General features: G+C 35.9%; 1 protein-coding gene across 1 annotated transcript in view; it reads right to left on the bottom strand.

Moving 5' to 3' along the window:
- LOC150099522 (core histone macro-H2A.1-like) overlaps positions 1-25,761 on the bottom strand; it is a 138,271-nt gene that overhangs the window by 36,908 nt on the left and 75,602 nt on the right. Inside the window, 2 exon segments of the mRNA XM_090403370.1 lie at positions 4,201-4,290; positions 19,905-19,995. Of these exon segments, the coding sequence (XP_090259496.1) occupies positions 4,201-4,290; positions 19,905-19,995 (181 nt within the window).

Below are 25,761 nucleotides of genomic sequence, written 5' to 3'. Positions count from 1 at the left end.
CATCATCTTAAATATTCTTTTTTTTTAAATACTTTTTCTTATAAGGCTTTTCAAGAAAATTCACAATCAAGAATACAAATCTGTTATTGTTAACCAAACACTGGCAATTAAAATGTAAGTTCATTCATGAAGGAAAGGATTTAATGAATGAGTAGATGTCAGTTTACCAGTCTTGAGGATGATTGATGTATCCTCATAAAATACACTGATTTGGATACCTGATACTTTTTTAAGTAAATATCCAAGTTTTATCATTATACTTCACAATAAGAAGAAACATCTGAAAATAACTATTATTATTAAGTAAGCTCTTGTATGACATGTATAGAGCCTCCATAGCTCTGTTGGTTTAGACGAGCCCTTTAATTAGAAAAGCATGGGTCCGAGTCCTGTTTATGACGTGAGGAATCTTTACTAGGTGTTTTCAATCAAATAATGTGTTAGCCAATCTCATAGAGATGGACGATTTTTTCCTTCCAGAAACAGGAAAACTGATCCCCATGAACACACACACACATACTCACTCACGGAATATGGAATAGGTTGGCTAATCCTTAGGATTTCGGTTTTGAATGCCTGCACAGTGAAGTGTGGGTCTACACCTGAGCATAAATAGGAAGAAATGTATATTTCACTTTTTTTTATTATGATAGTATTTATTATTTGATTTATTATCATAATAATCATAACTATTATAATGGTGGAGTGAAGCACGTCCACATCATGCTCCCTAGGGCCTACCGTAGGGTACACTCCCTATAAGAATGCTAACGAACCTCTGTGAAGAACAATGGATAAATCAGCGGAAGAGGATTCATATCCCAACGGTGATATGTGTGGAAGAACCTTGAGAGGAGCAGACCTCTATAAACAACTCAGGCTCAGCTAGCTCCAGCTCCTACCTAGGATTATAAGGAAAATTAAAGGATTCAATCCTCTGACAAAGGGAAGCAGCTTTGTCAGTACTGACACAAGGTTGAAGTCTCATGATGATGGTAAAGCTCGTGATTAGAAAATTGCAGATGGCAATACAGTTTGTGTATGTCTGTAATACTGCAGAGCAGAAAGCCAAATGAAGAAACTGCTGCTCTATTCTCTCTCCAGACTAACCACCATGGTGAGCAAATCTACACAAATGGCCCCGAGTTCCTAGCGTCCCTTAAATGGGACAGGGGGGGGGGTGCAAAGAATCTCCAGGCTTAAAATGGTGTGTTCATTAAAACTAGGAACCTGGAATGTCAGAACCCTGTATGAAGCAGGTAAGCTTTAGGAATGAGTGAAGTTAGGTGGCCAGGATCAGGCAAAACTCAAGTTAATGACGTGACAATGTATCACTCTGGAAGTAGTGAAAACAACTATCAAAATGGAGTTGGAATAATATTAAACAAAGTTGGGAAAGGTAGAAGTGGAGATGTAGTTGGCGAACATGGACTGGGAACAAGAAATGAGAGAGGTGACTGTCTTATTCAATTCTGCCAGGAAGAGAAGCTAATAATCACAAACACATGGTTTACGATACCATCCTAAAGGCTGTATACTGGGTGATCACCACAGGATAATAATGGGAATATAGTCAAAAACCAAATTGATTACTTGCTAATTAATCAACGATTTCGAAGTTTTATAAAGAGTACAAAAAAACTATCCTAGTGCAGATATTGCTTCTGATCATAACCTACTGGTGGCAGAGTTAAAACTTAGACTGAAAGCTATCGAGTCAAGATCTGAATCAAGAATGATGACATCATGAGGGGTTGAAGAATCATGGGATAAATTAAATCTGTCTTCATAGAGAAATGTACCAATACCTTGCGTCCTCATAGAGCAGTAAAAAAGACAGATTGGATAACTGATGAAATTTCTTCTCTCATGCATCAACGCAGATCATAAAAATCATAGTCCAACAAAATATAAAGAGGTTCAGAAAATTATTAAACGCAAGATCAAAGAAGCAAAAGAAATCTGGATGAATGAAAAATATAAAGAAATAGAAATTCTACAGGAAAAGCATGACAATTTAGTGCACATTCTACCTCTGATCTTAGAATGCATGAACATATGGAAGGTCCATGCATTCTAAGATCAGAGGTAGAATGTGCACTAAACTCAGCTAAAAATGGTAAAGCCAATACTAGCAGAAATAATTAAGTTATTAGAAGGTGACAACATTAATATATTAGTAAAGCTATTTAATAAGATCTACGATACAGGCATAATCCCCTCAAGACTGGTTACAGTCGACCTTCATCATGCTACCTAAAAAAAGCAAATGCAAAAACTTGTAATGACTATAGAATGATCAACCTAATGAGTCTCATTAGGTTGATCAAAATGTTTCTGAAAGTAATTAAAAAAAGAATATACAGAAAATGTGAAGACACCATCAGTGATACCCAATTTGGCTTTAGAAACGGTTTGGGAACAAGAAAGGCTCTTTTCTGTTCTCAGATCTTATTCCAAAAATGTACTGACCAAAACGAGGAAATATTCATTTGCTTCATCAACTTCGAGAAAGCATTTGACAAAGTCCAACATGCTAAAATGATTGCACTATTAAAAATAATTGGATTAGATGGTAAAAACATCAGGATCATTGAAAACTTATATTGCAACCAACAGGCATCTGTTCAAGTTGATGACATTATTACAGACTCCATTAACATCAAACGAGGAGTAAGGCAAGGATGTGTACTGTCACCTCTTCTTTTTAACATATACTCAGAAACCATATTTCAAAAAGTCTTGAAAGGAAGGGATTAATGTAAATGGTGAAATATCATCAGTAACATCGGATATGCTGATGACACAGCTCTCCTGGCTGGCAATATTCAAAATCTTCTGGAACTAGCGAATGAAGAGAGTGAAAAAATGGGATTAAAAATATCACCAAAACTAAATTCATGGTCATAAGCAAGAAACCAATTCTTAAGTCAGCACTTTCTTTAAATGGAAAACAAATAGAAAGAATGGCAAAGTTTAAATATCTTGGATGCTAGTTAAATGAAGATTGCAAACCAGAAATTTAAATAGCAAGAAAAAAATTTTCTCTTGATGAAATCAACATTGTAACCGCAGTTTAAATTTAGAGCTTAGAGTGTGCATGGTTAAATGCTATGTATGGTCTGTACTGCTGTACGGTGCAAAACTTGGACCTTGAAGACAACATCAATAAAAAGACTTGAAGCCTTTGAGATGTGGTTATACAGACGAATGTTAAAAATCCCATGGACAGTAAAAACGTCCAATCAGGAAGTACTGGAACAAATGGGAAAATCACGTGAACTTTGAAATACCATAAAAAAAAACAAAAAAAACTACATATCTTGGTCATCTACTTCGTAATGAAAAATATAAGATACTTCAAATTGATTATAAAAGGGAAGAACAGGACAAGGAAAACGAAGAAAATCTGGGCTGGCAGACAGTGGACTGGCATGAACTCTGAGAGACTGCTCAGAGTGGCTGAGAATCGCTCAAAATTTGTCAAGGTGGTCGCTGACCTCCGATAGGAGATGGCACTCGAAGAAGATTATAATGGTTCAATGAGGAAACAAATCTTCATGAGTGCATTTTGGAACTTCCCCATCAGCATAAATGAAAGTGATCATGGGAATATCTTGAGCATTTCATTACCAATGTTATTTGTTGTGTTTAGTGAACAGGGTTCATAAACCCACTCTATGAACATGAAATGGTAGAAAACTTTTATTAATGATACAACCTATAAAGGTAATGAATTGCAGATAATCTTCTGTTCTCTACAACTCAAAACCATGTTGCCTTTAAATAATCCCAATAACCTGATGGTAATCAGTATTATGTTTATGGATGGCTCCCAATTTCACAATATGCACCATGCCTGTTTAATGGTATCAATAAGTCGATGAAACAAATTACAGATGTTTCCAGCATTTATTTTTATTTTGATGGCTGGTGGACTCTAACAGTCTGCCAGCCATCAAAATATCTTTTCAACTGATAAAAAAAAAGAAGATGGCAAAATATTTTATCAAATAAAAAAATGCTTAAAAATGACTGTTCGCATTTGAATTTTGAAGTAATAATTAGAAACATTTAACAGGCCAATTTTTCATTTTTTTTCTTTCTGACTATTTCACTTTTCATGAGCACTGACTCTCACCTTCCTCTCAACCCCACTTCAAGCACTATATACAACAATGGAAGAAAAAAAAAAGATACCTCCAGCTATATCTAATGGTCCATTAGAAGCTAATAAGTCTTTGACTTCTTGCTGGAATTCCTTGCCACCTGCTTTTTCCAGTGCTTGACCTACAAATTTATATGAACTGGAATTAATTACATGCCATATATAAGAATAATGCAAAATTTTATATTTGCATGTGCTAGTCTAATAAACACACACTAGTTAACTATAATAAAACTAAAGACAACACACACAACAAAATAGCATTTATGCTGATACTCTGAAAAAACTATTTCAAACCCTATTACAGATTTGAAAGTAATCCTTGTTTAGAGAGGGAAGATTTTATCAAAATATCTGTAGGATGTTTTTTCTTGACCTTTTTTAAAAAAAACAATCTTCATGCTTAGCTGATATTACTTTAATATACACTGATTGGAAAGAAGTTAATGGACACCCCCCCATGGGCAAGGTGCATCATGCCATGTAAAGAGTCGTGTATTTGTAGCCAGTATAAATTGGAGGAATATGATGATCCCAGGTCAGAGCAACTGTGTCCAGATAAAATGGCTGCAAGAAGGGAACTGACGAAGTTTGAAAGAGACATTATGATAGGATGACGTTGCAAGCCATTTGTTGACAAATTGGGCCATCCCAGGTCAACAATCAATGATACCATACTGAAATGGAGGCATCAACTGCAAGTGCTACCTGCAGTAGAAAACCCACCACAATCACCAAATGTGACCATAGGGTGCTATGAAGGATAATATGTAAAAACCATCATTAATCAGCCAATACATTGAATGCAGACAGTGTTCCAGTCAATACCTGGAACATTCTAGGCATCAACTGGAACATGAAGGTTTCATGTTCCAGTTGATGCCTCACAACATAAGGTTTCCATAGTAGGATTGCAATATGTAAGCTCCACATTATTAAGCTGAACCAACATGCAGCATCATCATCTTCGGTGTATACAATGGGACATGGAAGCTTGGAAAGCTGTGTGATGAATCATGCTACACCCTCAACCAAGCATGGTGGATGCCCAATGAACGTCTCTTACCAGAGTATGTAACACCAACTATGAAATTTGGAGGCAGCAGTGTGATGGTATGGTCCTGGTTTGGCCTCAGACCTATGGTGTGCCACGAACATTAGACTGAGTGGTATCTGGACAATGCAATGCCTCCTGCTTTGTGGCATTTCTATGGAAATGAACATTCTCTTTCAGCAAGACTATGTAATAAGCCTGCTGTTGTAACTGCACGGTTTGTGGACATGCATGTCACCACACTTGACAGGCCTCCATGAACATGTATGGGATGAACTAGGGTGTAGGGTAGGGTGAGATCAAGGGATGTCTGCCCCACAACAGTCCAGGACCTCATTACATGTCTACAGGAAGGATAGTCCAAAATTTTCAGTGATCGCTATTGTACACTTGTGGAAAGTATGCCCCATAGGATTGCTGCAGTCATCACAGTGAAAGGAGGTTCTACATCTTATTAAGGTGGGTACTATGGCTGTTTGTTCCTCATACTATGGTGTCTGCTGACTTCTTTCCAAGCAGTTTGGTTCCAAACAAAAGTATCCAACAGAGAAACTGAAATTTCAGATACTACTAGGTTTAACTTTTCAATAAATTGTCTTATTATTTACCTTACATCAGAAGTGAAATATTGTGACTTTATTTTGGTTTGAGTTTTTTTTTTTTTTTTTAAACTATAAATGAAATCTTTCAGGCTAGAGATTGGGTGTAAGATAAGAACTGAAGTTCAGGCAACATATTTTGAACATGATAAAAATAGGAAAAAGGGTTACTGGAATGCTGAGAAAGATAATGACAAAGAGGAAAAAAAAAATTACTGTTCTTTTTACATCGCATATAAAGTACACTGTGCTCAGATATGGTGACCAAATCTGATCACAGTACTTTTCATTTTCTTTTGCATGAGGTGGAAAAGAGGGAATATAACAGATACATTAATTATTAAAACGGATTTTATAGGATAGATAAACTTATTTCAATGCATGGCAAGATGAGAGAAAACAAGGGGTTAATTCAGTAGGCATGTAGTCAACAAGGCTATGAAAGATATAATTAAATTAAACTTGCAAGAAAATATATTTTTGTTTAATCCATTATCCAAGTATAAGTAAACAAAGTTTGCATGTGAAGTATCTTCATGACCAGGCTACTTGTATATACAGGGTGTTCGGGATAAATTTGACAGTTTCGTAAGGAAAAAGAAAATCTTCTTTGTATCTATTAAATTTAATGAATTGACAAAAAAACATTACAGGCAGAGTTAATTACAATACTATCAACAAGATTTACTCAAAATAACCACCATTAGCATCGATCACAGCTTCAATTCTGCTTCAGAACCTCGAACAAGCTGATGCTACAGTCTCCCTGGGAAGGGCCGCAAAAACTGTTTTAATTTTATCCATTAACTGGGCTTTTGTATTACTGGAAGTGCGATTGGTGTCTTTTTCAACTGCGCCCCATACAAAATAATCCATGGGGTTAAGGTCTGGGGAGTTTGGAGGCCAAACATTTGGACTGGTGAAGTCGTAGAAATTTTCAGACAACCATTTTTGACTTTTCCCAGAGGTGTGGCAAGGGGCCGAATCCTGGGGCCATACATACGGCCTACCATTGCCTACCCTTGTTATCCAGGGCTTGACCACAGTTAGCAACTCCACGAACAAAGCCCGAATTCCAATGCCAGGGTTCTTCAACACCTGTTCCTGCAGATTTGCGAGGAATTCTGCTGTACGAACGCAATCAGATCGTCTGCTAGGGATCTTTCTTCTTGCTACATCCTCGTAGTCACCATTGCAAGTCTCTAGTTCATGCCTGATTGTTTTTACTGTATTCAGGGAGCATTGGGCAGCAGTCGTAATATCCTTATTTTGATGGCGGGCACGAATCATCATGATACAAGTTATTCTCTTCCATGATTCAGGTGAGTTCCAGCTATCCATCCTTTCTGACATCTTGTATATGAATGAAGAAGGGTCCAAACTTTTAAATGAAGAGAAGTGTGTATTAATACATGTAACTTACGGAAAAATATAATTAATTATAAATATGTCAAATTTATCCCGAACACCCTGTAGAAGTTGATGACATCACATCAGTTGCCTCACTATCCCATAATGCATGCACAGAAGTTTTAAATGCAATATCTTAAGGGGAGATTTCTAGCCAAGGCAGTTTCAACCTTTACTGAGGTTTCCACAGTGGAAGCTCAAGTAAAGTTATTTTGCAATTTTTTAGGAATGCAGTATGTACATATAAACAAAATTACACCAATACACAAATAGTAAAAAATAAACTAATAAATTATGTACAAAAATTAAGTTAAGCAATGTAGTATCTACATATAAACAAAATGTAATTTTGTTTATATGTAGATACTACATTGCTTAAAAACAAAACAAAATTGTCAAATGTGTGTACAAATTAATTCTTTGTAGAAAGTTAAAAACATCATACATCTGTCTGAGTGTATATAGCTGTTGAATAGGTAAAAATTTCATTCCTCTCTCTCTCTCTCGTGTAAAGTGTTGGCACTCCACCAGAATATGACAAATAGTGATGTGTATTGCATTTTTCACACATGGGAGAGTTATCAACCTTTAGTAAATAAGGATGGGCTGCCAAGAGGGGTGACACCTGAGACTTTTGTCACGGGCCCGAAGGTCGGGGCTCAAATTCACATGCGTTTCACATCTTTAAAAAACATTCAGAATTTATTTTCACCAATATTAAATTTTCAAACAATGAATCATCAAGCAATTTCTGACTCTTGCAATAATTTAATAAATAAATATTCGAAAGACTTAGCATCATCTCTGAAAGACGAAATCTATCATAAAAAAAAGATTTATAATGCCACGTTTAAAGATGTTATACCAGGACTAGATTTATTACCATTTATAAATTTCAACGTCACTGTGTTTTTCCCAAAATATGTACTTCAATCAGAATTTTTTGCACAGTAACAGTTGCCGAAGGTGAAAGAGCATTTAGTAGAGCTTCAGTAGATCATCAATGCTCCAGGAAAGATTAAACGGCCTAGCTTTGCTATCAATAGAACATGACCTGGCAATGAAAATTGATTGTGAAGAAGTGGATGATGTAATAAAAATTTAAAAATTCTCTTTTTAATGTTTGTATTTTGTATGGTATGTAATGTATCAAATTTTGAATTCATTGTACACTTTTTTTAAATAAATGTTTAATGACTTTTTTAATTAAACAAACTGTTTTTAATTGGGTCCCAGACCACAGACTTGTCACGGGTCCCAAAATTTCTCTCAGCGACCCTGTATGCTGCACCTAGCAAAAACAATTTCCTCTCTTCTCTTTCCACTAAGTTCCTCACTTATTTAAAAAAATAAATATTTATTTATTTATATTTAGACAATATAAGGTTAGAAAACATTAGCTGATTTAACACTTTCATTGCCAAGCTGAAAATTGGAATTCCGTGTGGTGGCCAATTTTTTTTTTATTTTTTCATTTAGTTAGTGACAGCCACGCGATAAATCGTGATCGACCACCAGAGAGTTCGCATCATGCGATATCGCGTGGTTGCGTTCATTGCCGGTCTGAAAATTGGAATTTCGTGTGGTGGCCAATTTTTTTTTAGTTAGCGACGTCCACGCAATAACGCGTGACCGGCCGTTTGTCGAGAACTCAAATCACGCGATATCGCTTGATTGGCAATGAACATGTTAAAAAGTACTATTTCCCACAAAGGGGACAGACATAGACCATCAGAATATTTAAGTTAGGACAGTGAAGTAAAGTTTCACACATTTCTTTATAAAGCCGTTCTATGAGGAAACGACATTTATGAAGAACTCGTCTTGTTCCAATGAACTCTGTTTAGTATTGATAGCATGCTCTGCAAGTCCAGACTCTTCAGGCCCAAGGTATTGAATATAAGACTTGTGTTCTTCTAGCCAAATAAAAGCAGTTTTAAATCAAAGTGTTTTTCATCCTGCATACAAACAAATCAGCCATGAGAGTACACATAATTTACAGACAAAAAATACTAGTAGTCATGGTGGTGGGCAGTTGATAGCATTATTGTTGCTGTGTATCCTACTACTGGAGAATTAAGTAGTAGGATGCACAGCAAGATGTAGGTAGCAGAGTAGAGAAGAATGTCTTCCTGCGATGAGTCCTTGGCGGTGTTGTAATAATAATAATTGAGAGGTAGAAGCTTGCCCTTAGGAGAAGTGAGAAAAGTGAAGATTTTTCTGATGGCAGAAAAAGCAATAAAAAAATATTCAGTGGTTTTAAAACTTTCACTATGCATTCACTAATGCCTTGCACATAAGAAATAGGAATGGAGTTACTTCTCCATTTGAAGATGTAGAGATAACATCACTGTTAAAAGCTCTTTTGATGAAAGAATCCTTAAAGCCATTAGATAAAAAGGTGGAATTAATCATCTCTGTAACAGTTTTTCTGAACATAAAGAATGAGCATGATGCACCAATGTTTTAATAGTTCCAGCCTTTTGACTAGGATAGTGATGAGATTCAGTGTGAATATAATGGCTGTATGAGTCTTCTTCCAAAAAACTGAAAAATGTAGGCTACCAACTGGTTAACAAAGAATTAAACGCTAAAAAAGCTAATTGCTTATTTACTTCTAAGGTAAAGTGGATCCTAGAATAAGCGTATTTAATTTGAAAAGAAACTGCTGTAACTCAGAGGAAGAGCCATTCCAAATTGCAAAAATATCATCCACATATATGAACCAGTGAGCAGGTCTAGGTGAAATGTTATCAAAAATAAGTTGTCCAAATTCCATGCTATAGTAGGAGAAATAAGATTGTCCATGGCTGTTCCTTCGATTTGTTGATATATTTTGTTTTTAAAGGAGAAATAATCAGAATATATTACAAAATTAAATAGTTTATCTGACAGCACTAGATTACTTCAATGAGAATTTCCTTCAGATATTGCTGAAGGAACATTACTAAACAAGGATATAATATCTAAACTAATAATATCTGAAGCATTCAAATGAAAATCAGAAATTTTATTTTTAAAATCCAAAGTATTTTTTAAATAAGTAGCAGTTGTTCTAGTTGAAATAGCAGGTACATTAGATAAAAATCTAGAAATTTTATAAGTGGAACATCCCATACAGTCTGATTGGTCTTAATGGAACATGGAGGCTTGGCACTAAGAAGAATTTCTGCACATCCAAAATGAGTACTGTTAGTGTTTCTTTTTAAGATTAGAATCGAAGACCTCTTCTTTCATTCTGCCTAATCCCATGTTAAACGGGGTCGGCGCACCAATCTTTAACCTTCCTCTTCCAAGTTCTCCGGTCCAGAGCATCCTTCGGACTCCATCCTTTCTCCCTAAGATCCTCTGTCATCTTATCCCTCCACCTGAGCTTGGGTCTGCCTCTTTTCCTCCTTCCCTCCAACTCCATATACTCCACTCGTTTACCAACATACTCCTCACCCTTCCTAACAACATGTCCAAACCACCTCAGCCTACTTTCTTGTATCTTCTTGCCAATTAGTCCCACCTTAACTGTCCCTCTGATGTAGTCATTCCTTATCCTGTCCTCCTTTGTCACACCACTCATCCATCTCAACATCCGCATCTCTGCTACCTCCATCTTCCTCTCCTGTGCCTTGGTTATAGGCCATGTCTCCGCACCATGGAGCATCGCCGGCCTCACCACCATCTTATAGAGCTTTCCTTTCCTCTTACGACTCACTCTCTTGTCGCACAGGACCCCGCTCATCTTCCTCCAATTCATCCACCCGCCTGTTATTCGGTGCTGTATTTCCTCATCCAGGTCACCATTCCTCTCGACAACCGACCCAAGGTACTTGAATTTCTTCCTTGAAATTAGCCTTTCACCCTGGAGTCATATGACGATATCCTCGTCACTCCCCGCTGACATATATTCAGTCTTCACCCAGTTAATTCTCATGCCGCTCTCCTCCAATGCCTTTCTCCACTCTTCCAGGGTATTTTCAAGCTTCTCTCGGGATGATTCGCATAGAACAAAGTCATCGGCAAACAGCATGCTCCATGGTGCCTCCTTGACATCCTCCACTAGTACATCCATGACCAGGTCAAAGAGGTAGGGCTCAGAGCTGACCCTTGGTGTAGCCCTACGACAATAGGGAACCCTTCTGTCATGCCGACACTAGACCTGACCTGAGTTTCTGCTCCCTCATACATCTCCTTCACCAACCTCACGTACTTCTCCGACACCTCCATACCTCCTGCCTGGCCACTCTGTCGTATGCCTTTTCCAGATCTATAAACACCATGTGCAGATCCACTTGCATCTCTTTATATTTCTCCATCAATCGTCTTAGCGCAAATATTGCATCCGTTGTCCCTCTTCCTGGCATAAATCCAAACTGCTCCTCACCAATTTTCATTTCCTGCCGTAACCTTGCTTCAATTACTCTTTCCCATATTTTTAATGTGTGTGACATCAGCTTGATTCCTCTATAGTTGCCACAGTCTTGAACATCTCCTCTTCCTTTGTAGATTGGAACGAGAATACTTTTCCTCCATTCCTCTGGTATCTTTTACTGTTGGGCTATATTACACATCAGATCCCATAACATATCCACGCCCTCACTGCCCAAACTTTTCCACACTTCTCCAGGTATCTGGTCTGCTCCCACAGCCTTTCCATTCTTCATTTTTCTCAGACCACTTCCTCTCTACTTTTGTCTTGCACCGGTCTCTCATTTACCTCTTCATCGTCGCACCTCTCTCTTGGATTCTCCTCATTTAGTAGTTTTCGGAAATATTCTTTCCATCTTCCTCTGATTTTGTCCTCGTCTTGTAATACGACTCCTGAGGCATCCTTTATCTGCTTGACTGATGTTATGTCTTTCGAGGCCTTATCTCTGGCTTTCGCTATTCTCAACAACTGAGCTTCGCCACCGTTTCTCTCTAGTTCTTCATAAACCACATCAACTGCCCTTCCCATAGCTCTCTTTGCATTTTTCTTTGCTAATCTATATGCCTCCTTGTCGGCTCTAGTTCCAGTCATGTCCCATTTTTTCTTTGCCTCTTTCTTTTCCTTGATCTCCAACTGCACCTCCTCATTCCACCACCATGCCTCCTTATCCTCAGGTGGTCCCTTTCCTGATGTTATACCAAGCACCTCTTCTCCAATTTTTCTAATATTCCGACTATTAACGTCCCACCATTCTTCCACATCCTCTGGTAGAATCGAAGACCTCTATGATACGAAAAAAAATCCATAAGGGATACCTTATTGGGAAAGATAGAGAAATCATGTCCTTTTGATGAAACGAAAAGTTCGTCCTCTGTTAGCTGACAGCTAGAAGCATTGATAACTAGTCTAGCCATATCACATATGTTATAAGCTGCTCTAGACACAATACTCATAAGTGAACCAAACTTACTTTCAATTATCACAAGCATTAAAAACATGTAGATATGAAGTTGATGAAATGCACAAAATAGTATTAAAAATTTCAGCCACTAAAACAGATTCTAAAGCATTCTTGATATATAAACAATTTCGTTATTTAAGAGGGCTTTGTACAGCTGATAACTTAAAAGACTAAGCCTTTAAATAAATCCAATGAACTTTACAAGACCTATAAACTTCTTTTAGTGAAAGTTTATTTTTCACTTGGTCAGACTATAATAAATGTACTTTAATCCTTTATCCAAGTGTGTGTGCAAACAAAGTTTGTGCCTGAAAGTATCTTCAGGACTGGGGTAAACACATCTCCTTGCAGATATGTATAATGTTATGCATTAAGGGAAGGGCCACTACCCAGACTAGTTTCGACCTTTATTGAGGTCTCTTCAGTGGGAGCCAGGCCCAATAATCTGCCTCTTATCTCCACTTGGGCCTGGCTCCCACTGAAGAGACCTCAATAAAGGTCGAAACTAGTCTGGGTAGTGGCCATTCCCTTAATGCATAACATTATACACATCCGCAAGAAGATGAGTTTTGCATTATGGGAGATACTGAGATAGGAGTGTTGGTAGCTTGCTCCACCTTTGCAAGGAGTTGCCCGGTTTGTACCACTTTACCCCAGTCCTGAAGATACTTTCAGGCACAAACTTTGTTTGCACACACTTGGATAAAGGATTAAACTAAATTTATTATAAACTTCTTTTATTTTACAACAGGTAGGAATAATCTGAGTCATCTTACAGTGTTATAGAAATATAATTCTGTTGATGCATTCAACCTTCTTTACTAACACTTTACCATATCTAGCATACTGTTTAGAAGTAGCCTCTCCATAAAGTCTAGATTTTTGTTTTGGTAATGAAATACCGTGAGTTGGCATATTGAAAAGAATTTTATTTAAAGGCTAGTAGGTCACTTTTAAATTATCTTGTAGTAATCTAGAATTTCTGTCGAAAGCCTTCGTCTTCATAGTTTAACCACTTGACTTCCTTGAGCCACAAGTTATTGTTTTTAGTTGATGGCACAAGACTCCAGTGTTTTTAATACTTTCATCTTCAGTTTTACAAAGAGTTTTAAAATGAATACTAAAAAGTGTAGTTTGCATCTCCTTTCATTTATTGCATAATGAAGGGTGAATTTATATAAATAATCCATAAGAATAATTCAATAAAAAAGATATAAAAAAAATTATGAAAACATAAAATGGTCAGCACCAGCCAGACTAACTTTTCACTATCTCGTGTTAATATCGAGATCTGGTCTCTGACTTGTCGTTGCAAGATAACTGTGTTTCTTAAGTTACAGTACTGATTAAAACCCCTTTTCATCATGTAAAATGTTCATGTATATAATTACACTAAGATAATTCATGTTGTGAAAATAATCTTTTGCCAGTATTATGTTACAAATACATACTACTTAAGAGTTAAAGAGGGTGCCGGGAGAATAAGAATATAAATTTGTCTTAATTACAGTTGGCAGCGAAACAAATGAAAATTGGTCTTGTCAAATTAATTTTTTTAAAAATAATATTTCTGATTTTTATAAGAATGGCAATGACTTGCTATTATGCAAAATAAAATATTGTTTGAGAATAGTTGATTACTTATTTCAAAATTAAGCTATGAACATGGAGTAAACTTAAGTTTAACAGGGGTGAAAGATAGAGAACCTGTTGTTGTAGACTAGAATTATTTCAAATTTCAGAAATAGCAGCGAGGCATGTATTTGAAAATGTCTTTGGGTAAGGGCAAACAGTGTATGAAGGAATTAATTCCTTTATAAACTGTTAAAGATACTGTCTCCTGGTTGAAAATAAAATTTTATTACATTCATCAGAGGCCACTTATGATCAAATAACTTTACAAGAAATGCAACCATTTAAATGAAAAAAAGAGAAAAAAAAATGTAAATTATAAAAAGTAAGGCAACATATTTTGAGCATTTAGAATGAGGCTGCATATTCACTAGCCACTTGTCTCAGACAACTCACCCAGAGCGAGAGGATTTCTGGAATCGAATCCTGCAAGCATGCTTGCATAAATTTTACCATCAAAATTTAGTAGCGAAAATCCTGTGTAGTTCTGACATTATTTTATTTCCATTTTTATAGATTTTACTACGAGATCTCTACTTTTCTACTAGAAAGACATCAGAAAAATCTTGAATAGTCTGAAAACCAGTCTAGTTCATTTTATATTGTCTCACTGTCTTGATTTTCTTACTCACTCAGCTTGGATGCAAGTCTCCCAATGCCCTCATCTCAGTTCTCTCAAAAAATAATACAGGTCATCAAGTATCAACCTCTTTACTGCCTAGAGGACCATCAATTAATTCAGTCACTTATCAGTTAATATGAATTCTAACACTACTGATATCAACACAGCAGACCTCCTAGCCAATATTACCTACACTAGGCACAAGTTGTGTAAGTCATTTGATAGGGTTGGGCATAGAGGCCTACTTATCAAACTACCTTCTTAGGGTTTACTTTCCACTTTATAACTGAGTGTCCTGTAATTCTACATGTTGTGACAGATGACTGTTTCATCTGTTGCAATATGTAGCTTCAATTGCCAGATTTTTCTATCAATCTTATAGTATTCCAGGGATTTATACTTTTGACTACCCTCATCTTTGCTATATTATACCTTTTTCCTACATAAATCAACACAAGAGGTTACAAAAGCTATAGCATAGATATTGGTACCCAATGTAGGAATGCAGTTTAGGAGAAAGAAAAAAAAAAATACATAAATCACTTTCTTGCACTAACTGAAATCCCATCCATAGTTTTGCTGCTGCTCACATTTCAAGAGATGAAACGAAGTATTCAAATATTCCAAACTTCAAGATTTTCATAACCATTGCTTTAACATCTTCATGTTGGAGGTTTAATGGAATATTATCAGTACTGAGAGAGGATTAAAACTAATTTTAATGCTTCCAATATTTCGTCTGTCACAGAGCCATCTTCAGGGATTACAACACACACAAATACAATACAACAGTGAGTGAAACTAAAATCCTATCTAGGTGATGCACCCTATATGGGCATTTGCAGGTGGCTTAGGATGTAAAGAGGTATCTCTGATAATTAATGTTTCCAAAATTTTGGGAAGTTTTATGCAACCGTATTTGTTTAAATTAGGTTGATTCCTGAGTGCAGATGCAAAGAACAGTCTTTCTTTTTTGAATGGTGGTTTTTTTCCAAAACATGGTTCTGCAAGGCCAGATTGACCATAATCGTGATTGCAGATGTATGACTTGTGTTCTTCTAATCGGATGGTTGCTGATTTGTCTGTCAGTCCAAAGTAAGCCAGTTTATAGGAACAAGGTACTCTATATACTTCAGGCACCGAGAGAGGACGGAGCTGATCTTTGGTGGAATGAATAAGGGTAGTAAGTTTATGGTGGGGCTTAAAAGCTGTATGGAGGTTGTACTTTTTTAATGATCTGGCTATTTTTTCTGATATGCTATGGATGTAAGGTATGGTAATGGCATTTCTGAAGTCCTTCTGAAGAGATGGTTGGGGAATGGAAGGACTTGATTAATTTTTTAAATTCTGTAATCATTGTAGCTATTGGAAAGGAAGGTGTTGTGTATGTGTTTGAGTTTGGTTGAAAGGGCAGTTTCATTGGAACAAAGATTGTGGGCTCTATTGGTTAGAGGTTTAATAATGCCATATTGCTAAGAGGGGTGGTGGTGGGAGAGTTTTGTGAATGTATCTGCCTGTATGAGTAGTTCTATATACAGAGAAAGAAAGGCTACCATTAGGAAGAAGTGTTACTAAGGTGTCTAGGAAGGTAAACTATTGTTATTTTCCTTTTCCATTGTAAACTGCATTCTTGGATGTAGACTATTGAGGTGACTGAGGAAGGAGTCTAATGTGTCTAGGCTATGAGGCCAAATAGAGAACACATCATCTACATATCTTAGCCAGATAGAAGGTTTTAGAGGGGAATAGTCTATGGCTCGTTTTTCAAAATTTTCCATGTAAAAATTGGTGAGAGGGGGGAACCCATAGCAGTTCCCTCTATTTGTTTGTAGATTTTGTTCTTCCAAGAAAAATAACCAGAATTGATGGCAAAGGAAAAGAGCTCTAAGACAGGGGTCTTCAACCTTTCAGACAGTGCTGGCCGCATTAAAAATTTCAATGAAGCCCGGGGGCCACTAAGCTATACTGCGGTATTTAGAATTGTAAGATGCTTTCCAGATTCACAAGGAACGCTGTGCATTTAATACTTTACATAAAATCCTATAAAAATAAACAAACTCAGCTTTAAGAGTGTAGGTAGAAGTCGGGTTTATGATAAGTAAATGCAATCAATACTTGAAAAAAGATAATTTAATGAAGAAACATTCATTTTTTACAATGTCAATGGGCAAGTTAGCAATGTTTTTCCTTGACCAGCTTGTTGATGTTGGAAGTCACTATGCACAGAGTATTCTCGAGATGTTGGTCCATAATCTGAGTTCTTGTCTTGGACTTCACATGCATTGTTCTGGAGAAGAACTGCTCACATAAGTATGTGCATTCTAACAAAGTGCACATCTTCAAAGCATGCAGCATAAAAATTAGGGAATGCATCCTCAGAAATGTAGTCTTTGTAAAATGTAATCAAGGGCTCATTGAATAATTTTTCTATCCAAGAAGAGTTGTTTTGGCATTCAAGCAGCTCCATTTGTACTGAGCCTGGCATTTTGGCAGCATTGCAAATAAATCTGAAGACTGTTGGTTACGAAAATCACTAAATCTCTCTTCGAACTCACTTCGCAGCACGGCCAATTTTGTAGCGTATTCATCAAGAGATGAACAGTTGGACTCAACGAGCGCTAGCAGTTCTTCTGTTACAGTGAATTGTTGATCAATGCTACTACGGACAAAGATAGTCAGTTGTGCTGTATCCTTCACATCTGTGCTCTTATCTCAAGCAAGTGAATATGATGTAAAGACCGTAACTTGCCAATGAAACTGAAAGTTCCTTCAGTGTCATTGGCAAGTTCTTCGACACGTTGTGTTACAGTTACCCCAGACAAACTTGATTTTTTAAATATTTCCTCCTTATTTGGGCACAGAATGTCCCCAGCAGCAATGAGAGACGCTTTCATAAACTCTCCGTCTAAGGCAGAGAGTTTAAAAAATTGCTAAAATTTTTTTAGCAATTTTTTCAGCTATTACATAACTTACTTTGACGCACGTTTCACTCTCTTCCCTCTGCCTTTTAAACATACCCTGCTGGCATTTGAAATCAATTTGGAGGCAGTTCACATTGTCCACATGAAGCTGCCTTTGTCTCATAGTGTCGATTTATATTGTATTCTTTTGATACTGACACTGACTCACAACAAATTAAACACACTGGCTTATCGTCGATCGGCACAAAAAAGTGCAAATTGGTTCACGTTTCATTAAAACAACGACAAGAATCACTTGATTTACGCTTTTTACTCGTAGACCACATAGTGATGGAAGGTGAACCCACAAAATGATCCAAAATGGCCGTGTAACAGTTATCCACTGAATATGTCTCACACTATTGAAAAAAGTCTGGTAGTATAAAACCACAATAGGCTATGGCTGACACGACGAACCTGCGTGAGCTTAGACACAAATATCACAATGTTCATGACTGACTGACTGACTGGATGAGATCCTCTTGTATTTATATGAAAATAAAGAAGTATTGAGAACCTTCGAGATGTACCTGGAAGGCACTAGACAGTGCACTCGAACGAACTACTGCTTCAGCTACCTGCGATGTTAGTACTAGTACTTAAGTACCGCTTGGCGCTGGTAGATGGCTGAAGAAGCATGTCTATTTAATATTTATTTTTATGTGAAGTATCAAATGCACAACGTTCCTTGTGAATCTGGAAAGAATCTTACAATTCTAAATACCATAGTATAGCTTAGTGGGCGGCAGGCTTCATTGAAATTATTTTTTATTTAATTGCATTTTAATGTTAAGTAGTTATTTTTTCAAAATGGCTGGCAGGCTTCATTGAAAATATTTTTTATTTAATCGCATTTTAATGTTAAGTAGTTATTTTTTCAAAATGGCTGGCAGGCCACGGCAAAGAGCTCCACACGCCATGCATTGAAGACCCCCTGCTCTAAGATATCAGAATGAAAAACGTTTTTTAAGAGTGTTAAGATGTCAATAAGATGAATATTGGTAAACATGACATGATGTCAAAGCTGACCAATATGTCTGTATTATTTAAAGTAAGATTTTCAATTAAGTTTTTAAAATGGATAGAGTTTTTTTACATAAGATGTGGTAAGACCAGTGAGGAGGGGGGTTCAGGGACTTAGATAGTTTCTTTGACAATTTGTAGCAAGGAGTATTAGTGGCATCTACTATAGGTCTTAGGGAAGAATTAGGTATTAGGTTTGTGGATTTTAGGTAAACCGTATAAACAGGGTGGGGGGGGGGGGTCGAAAGGTTTGGTTTTTTTTTTTTGTAATATCAGGAGGACATTTTTTTTAAGTAGGTTTTTTAATTTTTTAACTAGTTTTTGTGGGATCATGTTCAAATGGTATGTAGGTAGAGTGATCCCGGAGAATAATATCCATTTTTCGATTATATTCCGAGCCTTTAAGAACGACTGTGGCATTATCCTTATCAGCTCTGGTGATGACGATAATTTTTTTCTTTCTGTAATTTTCTGAGGGCAGAGAGTTGTCTGGAAGATAAATTAATTATTGGAGGTGACAATTGGCAGAGGATGTTAGGCCTTTGCACCCCTCCCCCCCACTCAAAAAAAAAAAAAAAAAAAAAAAAAAAAAAAAAAAAAAAAAAAAAAAAAAAAAGCTTTAATGTCATCCAGAAAAAGATAATTCAGTAACAGCTCTCTGTCTCACAGATGTTCTGCCGCCTTAAGTATTTTCATTGGAACTATGGCACTAAACTGGCCACAATCAATTTCTCCATTTTCCCATATGTAAAAAACACAAGCAGTTGCCAGTCAATATCCATAACAAATTAGCTCTGAACTTACCAGACCACCTTCTCAGATACTTCTCCTTTTTTTTGAACAGCCTTTCTCTCATAGTTTTTGTCCATGGTGTCCAGCTCTTTGAGAAAATTTATCAGTACTTGTCCACACAACTGCAATAATGTGCCATAGAGGTTTTATATATATAAATAAAGGACACTTGTATGACACCTTTATCAACATCACATTATATTAATTAAATGGTATATTTAAAAAAAATAAAGAGCTATCTTTTTTTTAACACTATCACTTACCAATATCACTGCCCATGTAAAAGGAAGCATTTGTAGGATGTAGAATGGAATCTGCAGAAACACTAATAACATCCCCTTGAATCACAGTGAGCTACATAAATATATTAACTATAATAAATATACATTATTCTAAAGCAAATGATCATTATGAATTTGAACTGATATAGATTATATATTAACTGAACAAAATCTTCTATTTGAGATGTATTTATTCCAAATGCAGATACCTCCTGAATAAAAGTAGTTGTATTCTTGAAAAAAAAAAAAAGTCATGTAATCAAATCATATTATGTATGCATGTATTACTACCTATTTCTATATATCTGTACACCGGAGGTAAAGGGCACCATGTACATTTTTTTTTTTTTTTTTTTTAAACGGAATTGAGTTTTAGGTATATTGTTTTGTTTCACGCTCTTTTCAGTTGTGCAAAGCACTATCTCCCGTGTGTAATAATAAGCAGATTAGCCAGTTGGAAAAGGCACTATGTGCCATCATGGTATCAAGCACTAAGTAGATAAGTAGCCATTTACTTCGGATGCGTAAAAAATGGACATAGTGCCCTTTACCTCCAGTGTACAGATATATATCCATCCATCTATCTGCATTTATGTACATATAATCTATAAGGTATCTTTATCAGCCTCCTTAAAGTAGTGTACAGAAAATTTGCTATCCTTCCAGACTAATAAGATTCAGCACATGAACAAGAAAAATTTATCAGAAAATTTGAAGCTTTAAAAACAGAGGAACAACAATGTCTTTTTTTTTTATTTTTGCAAAAAATTTTTACAATTAAATTGGTCCTTATTAAAAAAAAAGTTAAGAGAAATTAGCAAATGAAGCCACTATAATTCGAGATACAGAAGACTATCATTATAAAATATTATAATTACTCAATACAGACACTTATAACAAAGGAAAGAAAGCCAAAAACTGTACCAATAATTTAGTCAAAACAACTGTAGAATTTACAAGAGAAATAGTATCCCATTCGCTTCTTCCTTTATGTCCTTGCATTTATATGGTGTTTCCAAAATACACAAGAAAAAATACTTCTTTTAGACCTATCTTTGGAGGTACTGACTCACCTGCTTGTAGTAGGCCAAAAATTTATATAATTAAGATGAACTCCACATTTTGTTTTTAATAAAGGATATCCACCTTAAAAGATGAAATCATGGTAAGCTTTTTGATGCTATTTTCCTTTTCTTTTTTACAAATGTTCTTATTGAAGTAACAACACTACTGGAAGACACTTTCCAGAAAGTCATGACACTCCTAAAACACTGTATTAACTCTCGTAACTTTATATACAGGGACAATATCTATAAAGAAAACTCTAACTTGGCAATGAAAAATCCTTTTGTCTCCTGGTTAGCAAATATCTATTTGGAAACATTTGAAGAAAGAGCCATAAATCCTTTCCTATTAAGACAAGACTGTGGAAAAGATATATTGATGAAGTTTTCGTGATACAGAGTTATGGTCGTTCCACACCCCAGGAGTTCTTAAATCATTTTATCCTTGTTGCATGGAATGAAGAAGAAAACTTCAAACAAGATGGAATCCCTAAGGAAGCTTTAGAATTTTGGCAAGCAGAATCCAAACATCCAAAAATCAAATTCATGGCAGAATTGGAAACCAATGGCTCACTTCCCTTTCTAAATGTCACTATTACTTCTTTTGAAGATCACAATATACAAAAAAAAACCAACCCACAATAACAGATTGCAATGCTCAGTAACATATTATTATTCATGACACCTCCAAGGAGTTCGAAAACTCATCGCGGGAGGACACCTACTGTACAACTCTCCATCTCTACTGTTACACAGAACCTCTACTACCAATCGCCTACATCAGTGTTTCTCAAAGTGTGGTACGCGTACCCCCCAGGGGGACGCAAAAGGTCGTAAGGGGGTACGTGGCAATTTTCGGCTATGCATAATTAAAGGAGTCATTATATTTTTCAACAAACAGTGCAATTAGAGACAACCGGGATAAAACGGCACTAACTAATGAATCGCATCCCCTCTCCAACAGAAACTGCTCTATAGACCAAGCAAAACAATATGTTGCCGGTGGAACATATGGTTTTGCTTGACACCACCCCTGTCATTAACGTGTTAAAACTAAGAAATATATAGCGAATGTGTTTCAGATATTATGGAATTCGATTGAAGGGAATTAGCATTTCAACTCAACTGTTGAAATGCTAATTTGTCTTTGGTTCGTGCGATCTTTTGTTAATACCGCACCAATCACATGCAGTTCTTCGCTGCTCTACGTATCTCAAATCTTGTAAATTACTGGTAAGTTTTGCTTGAAATGATGGGAAAGAAGATGATGCTATTTGGGTAGATGACTTTGACGATGCACACGAAGAAACTGTTCTCGATGCCAAAAGTAGCGATAGTGAGTAGGAGCTTCTTAGTAAGTCACACCATTTTCAGTTTTTTTCTAAAAACTTTAGTTTCCGAAAATTCCGCACATATCTCGCAACACGATTTTTTAGCTTTAATTTTGAGAAAAAAGTTATATTCGAGTATGTACAGTATTTTTTTTTTAGCTTTCAAATTCTTACGTATGGATCATTGGTTAAAGATTGGTTTTATAAAACCCCCAAAAGAGAGCAATATAGAAAATACAAGTAGCTGTAGCAACAAGAAAATGTTGATATTGCATCTGGATCAAATGAAATTGATGAGTGTGTTGTCTGACATATCTCTAGAGAACCAAAATTTTGAAATAAATCATATTTTTTGTTTACATGAACATATAAATTCAAATAAAATAGATATTTAATTTTAATTAATATTTTTAATTAATTTATGTATTTTTTAATTAATTAATCAGGGGTACTTGATAATAATGAAAATTTAAGAAGGGGTACACTGATATCTGAAGTTTGAGAAACACTGGCCTACATCAACTGCTCACCACCACCACAGCTAGTATTTTTTGTCTGTAAATTACGCGTTCTGAAGGGCTGATTTGTCTGTATGCGGGAGAAAACACCCTGTTACCTCCATATGAGATCGGCTAACTCACTTTCAATTGAAAAAGTCCATTTAAAGATTCCTCCTCATGACGAGAATCGAACTCAGGCCTTTTCTAATCGAAGGGCGCAACGTACCGTTGTTCTTCCAATTGCGCTACGGAGGCAATATGAAACATATTTCCATATATTTCATCATTACTGACCCCAAAATCCATCAACATTAGGAGAGATCAAGCCCACACTCTCAATAATGATGATGAAATAATCAAAGAATTGAAATTTCTTTTGGCAATATTTCACAAGAATAGCTAGTATAAAAAAATAAAAATACCAGACTTCTGGTATTCTTAAAAAAATTATATTTCTTTCCTGTACATTGGAAATATTATTAAATCTAAACCACATTCGCACCTCTTACCAAACTATAAACCTTGCTTCCTGAAGTAACCAGATGTTTACTGCCTTCGGTGTGATTGTAATGTTCCATATTATAGACAAAAAGGAAAATCTATAGAACAGTGTATAGAGGGAAATGTTAAAGACTTTACATATGAGGGATCCAGAACATCAGCTCTGTCCCGCCATGTTCTAAATTCTGCAGATCCTTACAACCACCAATCTACTAGGTATCAAGTAAATTGGGACACATCAGAGATCTTATACTGATACTAAGATGAGATCAAGAGGCAAATATCAGTATCTACAGAATAATGCTCAACACTGGTAAATCTCAGCTACAACTTATCAGACTGTTATTCAACTGCAGTTCAGCAGCTATAGTGAACACAAGATCACTATGCACATGTGTTCAATAATATCAATAGATCAGAATACTTTATTTTTTGTGTTGCCGTCAGCTTATTTATTCATAAAAATTTATTTAATACAGGTAGTCCTCGACTTATGACGGGGTTCAGTTCCAACGTCTCCATAAGTCGATTATGACGTAAGTCGGGGACTTTTTTTAATTCTTGATTTGTTTGATTTCTGTTATAATGTTTTCATAAATTAGGTTTCTATTTAACTTAAAATGATTAAAAATGTATAAACTTACATAAACATGTATAAATTATTTATTACCACATATACATATCATCATCAAATTCCTGACATGTACCCTCAAGGGGTGTACAGGATATGATAGTACTACATGAAAAATTTACATCATTGCTAACTTCCTATCTAAAATTTTCCTCCAAATCAGTCTGTTACTTGTCAAGACTCCAACATTATCAGATCTTATATTTCTATCGTCTAAGGCACTTTGTACCATATCAATCCACCCATATCTTGGTCTTCCTCTGGGTCATTTTGCTGCCAACCTGGCAGAGAACAATTGTTTTGCTAATCTTTCTTCGCCTATTCTGTTTAAGTGACCATACCACCTGAGATTAGCTCTGCTAACGCATTCCTGGGAAATTCCCATGCTACTCCTCTAAAACACTATTAATATGATTAACGGCTATTTTAGCCTGTTTTTGTTTAGGAGTGTCCCTTATATTTAATACATTGGCTAACATAACTCAAAAGGGATAAGTATATATTTTAGGGCATTACGGGCGAGTGTAGAAGGCAATCATGGTAGAATAAAAAATGTGGAAAAATTATGTACATACCTTGACTTTGGTTTAAAGATGCCTTCTAAATCCAAGCTCTTGTTGAAAGGGGGGGGGGGGAAGAGAGGGAAAGAACATGGGGATGTACTTGAGACACGGGAAATAAGTTTGGGAACCCGGGTTACTATTAATGATATATATATATATATATAAATTTATATATAAATTTATATATATATATATATATCATTGTCTCAAGTACATCCCCATGTTCTTTCCCTCTCTTCCCCCCCCCCTTTCAACAAGAGCTTGGATTTAGAAGGCATCTTTAAACCAAAGTCAAGGTATGTACATAATTTTTCCACATTTTTTATTCTACCATAATTGCCTTCTACACTCGCCAGTAATGCCCTAAAATATATACTTACCCCTTTTGAGTTATGTTAGTCAAGTTTTTTCCTAATATCCTCGTTTTTAATATGATATTGCCATTGATGCCACCTGTTCATGCTTATAATCTTCCTCAGGACTCTCATATCTGTGGTCTCTAATCTTAGATCAAGTGTTTTACTTCTGACCCAGCTCTCAGATCCATAAGTTAAAACTGGTTTGAATACTGTCTTGTATACAGCTAATTTAGAGTTCAACTAATTTCTCTCTTATTCAATATGAATTTATTCAATTGACTTCCTACCATAGATTCTGTTGTCTATTTCCATATTGAATTTACCATCTTCACTAAAAATCGTGCCTAAGTAGCTGAAATGTTTTACTTGTTCCACAGGTTCCCCGTTCACAATGCAGTTGACATTTTCAACAATTCTACCTATTTTCGTTGTCTTTGTCTTTTTAATGCTGACCTTCATACTATATCTATTACAACAGTTATTCAATTTAGTCAGGGAATCTTGCAAACTCGTAGCGGATTTATTTACAAATATAACATCATCCGCATAAAGCAAAGAGCTGACATTAACATCTCCAATTTTGATATTATGTTTAATACCACTTTCCTTCATAATGTGATCCATATAGATAATGAATAACAGAGGAGATAATGTACATCCTTGTCTCACACCAGATTTAACATTAAACCATCTTCCTGTACTTCCTTCAATTCTAACTGCTGACTTACAAATCAAATAAAGACAAAGTATTGCTTGATATAATGCCACATTGACACCATATAACTGTAGCATATTGAATAGCTTCTCTCTTGGCACCTTGTCATATGCTTTTTCCAAATTGACAAAACTTAAATACAGATCTCTGTTATATTCCCATGCTTTCTCGACTA

The sequence above is a fragment of the Typopeltis vanoorti genome, chromosome 14, assembly GCF_054136105.1.
Source record: "Typopeltis vanoorti isolate ZY-2024b chromosome 14, IOZ_Tvanoo_1.0, whole genome shotgun sequence".
In the NCBI taxonomy this organism is placed as follows: Eukaryota; Metazoa; Arthropoda; class Arachnida; order Uropygi; family Thelyphonidae; genus Typopeltis; species Typopeltis vanoorti.
This window is presented reverse-complemented; position numbering and strand designations above follow the sequence as displayed.